At 44.4% G+C, this 11,598-nt stretch overlaps 1 protein-coding gene across 1 annotated transcript in view; it reads right to left on the reverse strand.

Moving 5' to 3' along the window:
• The window catches only part of LOC105561741 (beta-1-syntrophin), a 231,559-nt gene that overhangs the window by 101,410 nt on the left and 118,551 nt on the right, over positions 1-11,598 (reverse strand). Inside the window, exon 2 of the mRNA XM_012011994.1 lies at positions 9,969-10,157. Within this exon, the coding sequence (XP_011867384.1) occupies positions 9,969-10,157 (189 nt within the window). The remainder of the gene's footprint in view (positions 1-9,968; positions 10,158-11,598) is intronic.

Here is an 11,598-nt window from a genome sequence, read left to right on the forward strand (position 1 = left end):
CCGTTCGACCATTCGATTCGGCGCTCTGTTGCTCTCGGTATCACTCCGTTCTCTCGATCCGAAAATGGACAGGTATACTTAGATCCGCGGGAAATAAATCTATGAAACCCGAAGCCGCGACGGGAACTGCACTCGAGTGGTCGCGTTATTACCGCTCGCGGATACCGCGCGTTCGCGTATCCGCGAATACCGGTCACTTGTGTGCCGATCTACTCCCCGGTGAAAAATGATTCGTCGATCGTTGTCGAAACGATGTCGAATCGATATCGCCACCTTCAAATTGGTGTCGAGTCGACGTCAATTTCACGGTGCTGGTGTCGATTTCGACATCGTTTCGACATCGATCGACGAGTCATTTCTCGCTGGGTCATCGGCACGAGAAAATTGCGTATGTATAATATTTAGCGCGTCAGAGCAACTCACGGTTCCACGAGCGGTCTGACAACAGGGGGTCAATTCTGTATCTTACACTACGGTGAAGATGCTAAAAGTGAGCAGCCCTAATCGTCCGCTTAGAAAGAGAACAAAGCCGCTCACTTTTAGCATTTTCGCTGTACTGTAAGATACAGAGGCTCGATTCTTGAATTCACTCGATAGAGAAACGAATACGAAAATTCTACCCTTACAGAAAACTTGCAGGTCGATCGGCTCTTCGCGTGGCTTTTAGCCAATCGACTCTTCCGTAACAACAGAATTTGCGCATACGTTTATCGTGCGAATGAATTCGAGAATCGAGCCCCGGAATTGACTCGCCGTTCGTAATGATATCACCGCGAATGCGTGTCGAGAAGAAAGAAAACTCCGGAGACGCGCGGAGCGGCTCGCGCCGATACCGCTCGGCTCGAGCGTAGCCGCTCGAATGAGCTGTTGATAACACGCCGGCGACCTTGTTTACGGACGTACATACGTCGTCGCGCGCGACAAAAACAACCCCCGAGCGTCGCGTGATCACCGAACCGTTGCTAATACGAACTGTTTAACGCGATAAGACGAATATGCGTCAAATATTCCGTTACTTAAAGCAATATCGATGAATTATCGTCGCGGCATGTTAAGATGAAATTTGTCTTCGTTACGGCCGCGAGAAAGTACAAGTGAAACTTGTATAATATACAACTGAAAAAGATTATGTTATACTTGACAATTTACATGGGTTTAATTATTGCTACTACTTTGAGCCGACTCTTTACGTTTCGTGTATAAAATTACGTCTTTTGCGAATTGCACACCGTGTGGCATAAATTGTATCTTGATTTGTTTAACGTTTTAATAGAAATCAATCACGCACGTGGCATGGTAGCAAGAAAATCGTGGCAATGACATATAATTAATATTGTAAGACGAATACACGTCAAACGTTCCGTTGCTTAAATTAATGTCGATGGATTATCGTCGCGTACTAGTATGTTTCTATGATAAAATTTGTCTTCGTTACAATCGCGAGAAAGTACAAGTGAAACTCGTGTAATCTACAACTGAAAGAGTTTATGTTATGCTTAACAATTTACATAGGTTTAATTATTGCTACTACTTTGAACCGACTCTTTACGTTTCGTGTATGAAAGTCTTTTGCGAATTATACACCGAGTGGCATAATTTTATCTTAAATTTTTTAACGTTGTAGCAAAAATCAATACGCACCTGGCATGGTAGAAAGAAAATCGTGTCTGTGACATACAATTAATATTGTAAGACAAATATACGCCAAATATTCCGTTGCTTAAATTAATGTCGATGGATTATCGTCGCGCACTAGTATGTTTCTACGATAAAATTTGTGTTCGTTACGATCGCGAGAAAGCACAAGTGAAACTTGTGTAATATACAACTGAAAAAGTTTATGTTATACTTAACAATTTACCCTATTACTTTGAGCCGACTCTTTACGTTTTGCGTATGTAAATACGTCTCTTACGAATTACACGCCGTGCGGCATAATTTTATTTTGAATATTTAAACGTTTTAATAGAAATTAATACTTTACTGTGATACGGAATTAACACTTTATCGCATTATAGTGCGATTTACAATCGCGCTCGTAACATCATATTCCCGCGTTATAAATTGTAGCTCTCGGAAGGGAAGAAATTTTTCATTCGTCTCCCGTGCACGAAAGTGGCGCTTGACGTGTCTTTCTTTCACAAAATTAAAAAAAAATTATATAATTATATTCTGTTTCAACGCCCGCTTCCTCTCTTCCGTTGATTGAAGTGCATTAATAGAAGTGGCTGTGCCGTCTCGAGTCTATTATGTTGTGTTGATTTACATTGCCGGTGTAACGAACCTGCAGCAAAGTGTTCAGCTGACTACGCGAGAGTCCAACTATGTAAACGCGACTTACCGGAGGACACTGAAAGAAGTTGGGATTCCCGTGGAATTCCCCGATAACGAGCGCTATCACGGTAATCGGATTTGAAATTGCTACAAACAAAAACGATGACGAGCTACACTTATCAGATATTTGTCGACTAAAATTTTATCCGACGGTAAAACCGAATGATTAAAGGTTTGAAGGGCCGGCAATTGCGTTCGATGGATCCGACCTACTTTAAAGAATTGAACGTTAAAGTGCATAAAAGTGAGAGAGGAATTAGGGGAAGTGGAGGGGAATTAAACAAAATTGGGGGGGAAAAAACGATTCGAGAGATTTTTGCGTTCAAAGAATTCCGCGGATCGAGCTTCTCTAAATTATATTTAAAAAGTTATTACAAACTGGATTTTAACAAATGAATCTGTATTACAGCTTCACATGAATTCCCGTTTATTTTATACATTATATTTCGCATTTATTATATTCATTCAAGGTATTTTATTTAATAGGTTTCAACCGATCGTAAATAGCAGATAATGTTTCAATAAATTCAAAAAGTAACGCGAAACGATACAAACTGCGAAAATTATTATTCGAACAAATACAATTCTCGAATATCAGCCCGTCGTAATTACTGGCAATTATGCTTCAAAAGAAAAGCAGACTCATTAGTACTCGAAAGTTTCGTTTTTTGAGAAGTGCGCCTTATCCCGTCGCGTAATCAAGCCACGAACTAAATATCAGCAATTACATTTTACAAGCTGTGACGGAAGATCCACCGTTTCTATTAAAAATCTGACGCTACCAACCGCGCAAGCCTGCTCGCGTGGGCTCTAAAATCCTGAGAATTTGAGATCTCCGAATGATAAACTCTCGCCGCAACGGAGAAATCCGCGCGCATCCGAATCCTTTGTGTCTCCGCGCCCTCGATCCTTAATAATTAACCCGTTCATTGTATCCCCGGATCCGCAGAGACGATCGCCGTAACAAAATCCCCGTCGTTAATGTTACGGCATTATCATAGGACCATCACTTATACAAACCGTCCCGGCACGGTACGCGTAACGATATCAGAGTATAATGGAGCCCTTGCAGCGACGACGTGTACACAACGCGATAATACTCGTACTTACACGATACACTACACGCACGTGTGTCCACCGCCGCACGCCCGTGCTACCCACACGTGCCATTTGCATGTATACACACGGGGGCCGGAGCGTGTGGATGTACTCGTTTGTATCGCCTGGGATTCGCATGACGATGGTAATGAGACCTTTGCCGGAGGGCTTTTCGGCGCACAATGCAATTCCGCTTGTTACTGATAACGGCCCCTGCAATTGCTCGTTACCTATGGCCTCCGCCCTTTTTGCATCCCCCAACTTTTTTTCCATCTCTGTGATTTCCACGGCGGCCCCGGTGGCCAGCTCCGTTTCTTGTTACAACCGAATTGAAGGGCCTTTGATAGACGGTTAGGGCCACGTCGGAAAAGTGCGGCGGTCGAGCTGAGCGCGCCGGTGCGAGGCGACGCGGTGGTCGACTGTTTAAGAAATCGAAACCGCGGCGAGAAAGAAAAACATGAGATTAGCTCACGATCGCCGTCGATTTAGAAGCGCGTTATTTTCCCCGCGCGGAGAGAATTTTCTTTTAACGTTTACCCCGAAAATCAAGCGGTCGTGGGACAACGTGGCATTTTTAAGAACTTGGAGTTTTTAAAATTTCAAAAAAACTCTCATAAAATTCCTCGAGGTGTTTCAAGATTACATGATTTTCGGGATAAACTTTAGGAGAAATTTCTCTCCGTGTGGGAAAAATTCCCCTTCGCGGAATATTTTCCTATTACTCATCTCCTACAATGTTGCATTCATTATTACGAAATCTTTCGCGGGCGATAATCAACTCGATTAGCTGCTACTCTCATCGCGATATAATCTACTGCTCTTTCTAAACTTGCGAATAGGTATCGCTTATAGAAATTGAAAAGAAAAGACAAGCGAGAAGTTGGGAAATGTTTGCCGTGGATGATCTTTTAATTTCCTTGCTCTCCGATAAACTTACAGCTTGTTTCGATCTTGTTGAGCGCGAAATTTGTTTTATCTTCGTGCTCATCCGATTATCAATATAACGAACCAACATGGCAAAAGTTTCAATAGAACACGCTGCAAGTGTAAACGCAATATCGTGCGCGCTATTCAAAACGCGTAATGAAAAGCGGAATACATTAAAGTTGAGATTAAAATTTTAACGCTGCAGGTCGTAATGATTATTTACATATCTCTCTCTCTCTCCACTAATTAAATGCCCGGCACAATGCGGAAAAATCTTTTTACTCTCGCAACGGATAACATTCTCAAACGTACGGCAAGAGCCGATTCTCGCCATTGAAGGGGTCCGCCGAATTCGGGAGAAGCCGAGCAGAAATTGATCGCCGCGCGATGTGTATCACATTCAGACTCGGACGATCGCGCAAGTCGAAATCAGAAGCGGAAGGTGAAAGAGCAGCGAGATGGAGAAGGGCCCGGGAGGGGGAGGGGGCAGGGGGCAGGGGGGAGAAGGAGGGGGGGGGGAAGAGAGTGGAGAGTGGAGGATGCGAGAGTTAAATTAGTTTCCGGGGCAAAAGCTGGCTGCCGGCCGGTTTTCAGGACTAACCCCGTGTATAATTCCAGAACAGCTCCATCAGGCTGGAACCCACGAAGAACCTTCCATCCAGACTATCCGACCGCCTCCGCCAGCGCCGCACGAAGCATCCCCTAACACGTGTGCGCCCACCACCTTCCCGGACTTCGCGGGCGCTGCAGTTTGCGAAGTTAATTACCGCCGGATAATTGCACCCTATATGCCGTCCGTCTGATTAATGAGGCGCGGCCGGGCGAGAATCGTCAGGGATACCGGAACCTTCACTCGACCCTTCTCCCTTTCTCCTTTGTCGTCAAGGAGCGACCTCGCGATCCCCTCCGAGACAATGCGTTATTAGTTCGCGCTCGATTACGGCTCCCGTTGCTTCGCGACGATTCTTGTGGCCATCGCACGAATGGCGAATTCAGATGAGTTTCACGCGGATTGATTCGCAAAGAGTTAACGATTTGGGATAAATACTTAACGAACTGTGCCAGTTCTTTGAACTTACGCTCTTAATTGCCGACATGTTGCCGATCGACTTTTGCGTAAGAAAAAAACAACAGAGAGATTGGATATTTTTCTCAATGGAACTTTGATCATTTATCGCGAAATATGAGCAAAGCGAAATTTCACTTTTTGTTTCAATCCGCTACGTCGTTTATTATGTCCCAATTCTCAGGTTGTAATTTCCTTATAATTATGAATGTATCCGAAATTCACTGAAATGTGATTGCTTGCGGAGTTAGGGGAACTCGGATGAATTAATATCTGCGCAATCATGGTATTGCTCTCGCTTATCTCTAGAGGTTGTTCTGGAAACGATTCCTTCGAGAAATCCTCGGGAGAGCGCACAGGCTCCCACAGGAAATGCTTTTCGCACAACTTGCGGTTACCTTGCGCGAGGTTGCAAAGCAGCCGCCTTCTTCGACCAGAATCCTTCATGCCTGAAGAGGGAAACTCAGCAAGATCTCGAAAGGTTGCCTGAAACGGCGGGAGGGCTTGATTACTGACTTTGCGTCGCGACGTCAATTCCGTCTGATATGCCGCACATGCTTACGAGGACACTCTATACGGGTAAATGATCAAAGAGCGTTGATTGTTAATTAATTAACATTGGGGAGTGCATCAGATTATGTAATCAAGACGCAGACTCAGATTTCAGCGCGAATTGTACGCGTTGACTCAACAAATTATACGTCGACAAATTATATAAACATAATATAATTATATGCGTAGAGCGAAACGTATAAAATGGATACGCGGTGTGAAAAATCGGGGGTGGATTCTATAAACGACTTTACGTTCGTTTGAATAGTACAGGTGTCTTTAATAAAGTCTACTTTAAACGTTTCCGCGACGCATTATTGCAAATCCAGGAGATCAGTGGCACAAATTACAATTCGCACATTCCCATAGATCGTCCCATTTCTGCCAAAGTCCCATTTCTGCCCATTTAACCGAGTCAAATGCGAAACATCGTGTGTATTTTCATCTCAGCGATTTACCGTGCTGACAGCCGCTAGTAGAACACCGGCTTTTGCAATTCATGATCTAGAAAAGCTCCAGCAAGCTTTCGAAACGGCGACGAATACAGGCCTGACTGTTTGTTTTCAGCGCGGGACGAGTGTAACTGAACGTTTTCAACCGCAAAATGATGCCCGCGGTCGCGGGCATCGTGTAAACACGCGCATTCAACGCCGGCAAAACCGTCTTTCTCTATTTTTTTTACGCCCTTCTCTGACGTACTACGCTTTTGTTCTCCTTTTGCCGCGGGCGATGCCTGCACTACATAGATGCTCATTTGCACGTAGCGTTCCATCTCTCGCTGTATCTACCGTCGTCCCGCGCCGTTATCTCAAACATCATAATCAGCAATATGATACGCTTGAATACAATATGTATCTAGGAAAGTCTCCTATTATGAGACAAGTTCCTAATACGAGACAGCAGGGTTTCTGCTAAATCAATAGGCATCATCTGTCGGTTCTGCCGTGAATTTAATGCCTTTTCTCGACAAATACAGATGCAGAAGTAGCGGTTCGAAGCGCCATCCAGACGCAAATGCGAGTTCAAGTCTGTACAGATCGAGATACCCAAAAATTAACCAACAAATTTAAAATGTCGCAAGCGCCAAAGATAGGTTCGACTTGCCGCTCTCTATGGAGATTTGCCGGTATACGCGATCGTTTCTTCTAATACCCATAAATCGCATTTTTCGGCAATGGAGATTTTACCCACGCTTTAACGCAAAAGGATTACGGTGGCCCGCGCGTGCAACGTATGTCCAATTTATCGCTACTGTTATCATTCACGTTCATCGATCGAGGCGATATGAATGTAATCATCGTCGCAGCAATGGCATAAAATTTACTGCACCGGCGGTAAAATTTACCGTTGACCAGCACGCCCGCTGTCCACGAGGTCGTTACGAGTGAACCGAACGATCGAGAATCGAGCGATCTGATCGATCTAATCCAGCCGCGAGGTGTCTCTGTTGAAACAACAGATTCAGAACCGATCATCTTACGTGGCGCTGAAATCTTTCTACTGCAATGCGGACGCTACCGGATTGATTGGAGGAATATCAGCCACGCGGGAATATCAGTAAACGTTACTCTATGACACGGCTTAGCGAGATGCCGGCGGGAGATACGGCACGTCTCTGATTGCGTTTCTTAGCTCACAGCCACCCCCTTACTGTCCATCCCGTCTGTCACCACCCCTCTCGGCGCCAACCGCACTTGTCTCTCTCCCCTTCTGCCCTCTCCTCTTAACAGCGCAGCTATTCTCTCGCGCGGTTTTTCTTTCGGTCCAGAAAAGTCCCAGGGTCGGATTGAACCCTTTCGCCTCGAGATTTCTTTTAGCTTGTCGCCAGTCCCGCTTCCGTACGATGCTCGGATGTTCAGCTATCATCGTTAAGCGAGATTTATTGAGGACACTCGACAGCACTTGTCCGTTTAACGAAGTTACGTTCATATATTCGGGACACTAAATCCCGATTGCCATTTACCAAATGCGCGTTTCTTATCTCGATTTAACTTTAAACCCCTTCGACTTGACCATTGATCTCCGAGAAAGTTTTACCACGCGCGTTGATAAATAAAGTAAGAAAGAGCGTTAGTCAAAATGATCGCACGGTAAACGGCAATGCAATTGAAATAATAGAGACATTTAACTAACCTGCGCTCGAATAAAACGCAACCACCGCGGCGCAACCACGTATGGGACACCGCTAACAATCCTCAAGAGGTGAAAATTTGCACGAGCGGCCCTGAACGGAGACGGCGCGCTTAGAGTAAACGGGGAAGAGAAGAACGGAGAAGCTTTACAGAATTAAGGAGCCATTCGCCTTTCATTAACTCACTACGAGCCCAAGGGGGAGAGATATTCCCTTCGTGCTAACTCATCCCCAGTTTATCACTACGTAGACGGAGGGAGGCGACTGTCTCCGATAGAAGGACCGGACTTTTATCCTGCCGCGAGGCCATTTACCACCGTCGCTGCGCCTGGCAAATAGGTAAACGAGATCTTTCCCGATTCTCCTAAACTCTTCAACCACGATCTAGATTGCACTACTTCGTTAATCAAGACGATAGAGCGCGCAATCCGTTTGCGTTTTCCATCCCACCCCCTCGCGTTTATTTTCCTCTGAGCGTCCTCGCTTTCCGAGTTTTAGATTAAATTTGAAGTAATCGGCGGCTCTCGCCTTAATCGCCTCAATACTCCTTCAGAAAAGAGGACTCCAATAAAGTAATTATAGTTAACTTAGTTAACGAGTCCTAATTTATTTCCTTGTTTTCGTTCGCGGGGGTGGACTCGTTGATTTGAACGTTGACGTTGAGATATAATACAATTGGAGGCGTCGCGTTAACAAATGCGCCATTTTTTTTATGAGTTATTTCGTAAATTACTCGGAAGACGGATCTTCGGGGACATTTCGAAACAGAAATCGCAAAATAAGAGGATCGAGGCTATAACGCTTTTCCAGTAAGAACAGATTACCAAATTTGCGAATCACAAAGCTAATACTTTATACTTTCAGATAAAACAAAGACAGTGGTAAAAGCACCGTCGTGAATTGTATCGCTTTAACGACACTGAAACTATCATACAAATGCCCAAACATATACAGGGTACATGTTTATCCACCACCATCAATTACCGTGGTGTGCACTCGCCACCACCACCGACGTCGCTCTGCTGTCGATAGCCAACAAAAATACTCTTTTGTGCACTTGAAACTGGTTATCTCAAAACCTACGGGACGTACTGCAATCATTTTGACCTCATTTGAAAGATAATTTAAATCCACAACTTTTGTCGGTGTACTTTTCGCTTAAACATGCATTTTTCGATATTTGTAAAAATGTATACAAAATAACCGTGATTTCAAAAGTTTTCTGGGCGCTAACTTTTCAGGGAAGCATTTTTCGACCCACGTTTGTAGGAAACCTTTTGTTCAGAATTAAATTTCCCGTGAAACCACCAAGTCCGACCAAAACGTTCGGGGACACCCTGTACAGAGGAAAGTCCTCTATTTTGAGACAGCAGCTTGTCAATACCCAAATTCAATTACAAATCTTTTCTCGCAATGATTACACAAATTAACCATGAATTGTTCACTAAACGAATTTCGCCCCAAGGGTAATAAATTCAAGGTGGGATCGGCAGATGACGCTTATTAATTTAACGGAAACCGCTGCTATCTCATTTTAGGAGCCTATCTCATAATAGGAGACCCTTCTCTACACACACGATGAGACGTTCCTATTAAAAATGTCATCGCGCATAGCATTTATCATCGTACTCCGTGCTTCCTCGCAGAAAAGTCATGGTTTCGGACTCTCCCGAAATAAAAGACGCTTTGCGATGTTCAACGCGCCGCACGCGTTAATCCTCTTTCAGTTAACACTGCGCCAAATTGGGAAAACACCCCGAGTCTCAGAGATCCGACCGCCAACAAGCAGCGAGTTAATCTTTACACGGCGGACGGGCTGCGCTCGAACCACGCATCGACTTTTCGGTTGTTGAGACTCACCGGGATCGGAAGAGGGATGCGCTCTGGTGAGTCTGCAGAGTTGTAATGGCAGATAACGAGTATCCGCCCGCGGTGGTGACTTCGGCGGCGGCGGCGTCGCGCTCAGGAAACCGCGTTGAAGTTCCCAGCCCACTTCCTGGATGATCGAAGCCTTCCTGAAGTACGGCGTCACTTCCCGCAGGTACTTCACTGCAACAAGAAAACACACCGTCAGAGCGTCTCGCCAACTGGATCAGGTGAAAATACACGACGCTTACATTTTATCTCTTAATGCTCTCACGACGATTCTACACAACGGATCCGTCCGTTTTAGTTACTTTGACTAAGCTTTCTTACTTATTTCTTCTATCATACATGTATGCGCGTAGTTATTTTTCTTCTCGTTCTATAATCTCAGCCTTGTGTACTCGTAGATGATCATTTTGTTATAGAAAACGCGAGCAACCGCGATTAACGCTGTGGACTCGACATTTCCGCGTCGCTAAACTGCTTCCAGTTTCACTTTTTATCGTAATGCAGCGTGAATTTCTATACATATACACTACAGATAATTACATTCTATCATACTGGCGTGCCATTAGTAAGTTTAACAATAATAGTGATAATCCCAATTTTATCCCAAACATTTACGTCAATGAAAGACCTACATTTTATTTAAAAAAAAACACTTTTCCTCAACCCGAGTCAAAATTTTGATCCTATGTTAAATCTATTATAACTTTTGCCAATTTAGCATTAAAGTAGGTCCTTTTAAGTAGGAGCTAAAGTAAATTTTTAGAATTAAAGATTCAAGGGAAAAGTACAAAAATATGTCATCAAAGTAGATTATTGCTGGTCTAGGTAGGTGTATGTATAGATCAGCTAAGTAGGTGTAAATTATCCACAAAAGTGTCAAAATAGTACCAAAATTTCAACTCGGGAATACTTGTATTTTTTATTATGCAGAACCGCAGTTTCTTATTTCGAAGACACGTTATTTTACTTCCCTTCAGACCATTTATCTTCATCTGGAAAAGAAGCGACCGCGGATCCGCGAATGGGTCCATCATCGAAGGGAGACTTGCGAGTTTTTCGAAAAAAAAAGAAGGAAACTTGAAAACGAAGAAAAGCAATTTATTTCTGATGTACGTTATATTACTCGCATGAGCTGGAATGCCCGCGCGTTCAAGGACCTGCGAGAATTCGGGTAGGAAAATCTAACTTTCTTTTCGACAGACGCGCGGGTCTGAAACGAAAGTCGTGTCGCGGAAATCGAGTATCGACCTTTCAAATTGCGGGGTCTCCTTCGCTTAGCCGACATCTTGTCGGTCCTATTACGCGAAATTTAATGGAGAACGTCACGTGGCGACAGCGGCGGCACGACGGGAGCGGAATTCTGATGTATCGCATCCACGATGATCCAATATGTTTGCCATAAGGCTCCACGTGGGGACGGTACGCGCAAGCCAGCTGTATTTACTCCCTCTCGAATGTCATTTCCGTTGATCACGCCAATCCCCGTGATTCAATGTATCAGAATTCCTCGGCATTTAGCGCTCAAGGCTGCTGCCCTGACTTTAGTTTCACGCGGCATATCCGGAATCGAACTGCAGTCACGTAGAATCTTCGCGCGCGAGTAAGAATTAATCAC

The sequence above is a fragment of the Vollenhovia emeryi genome, unplaced genomic scaffold, assembly GCF_000949405.1.
Source record: "Vollenhovia emeryi isolate VEMERY1.0 unplaced genomic scaffold, V.emery_V1.0 DF939202.1, whole genome shotgun sequence".
Classification (NCBI taxonomy): domain Eukaryota; kingdom Metazoa; phylum Arthropoda; class Insecta; order Hymenoptera; family Formicidae; genus Vollenhovia; species Vollenhovia emeryi.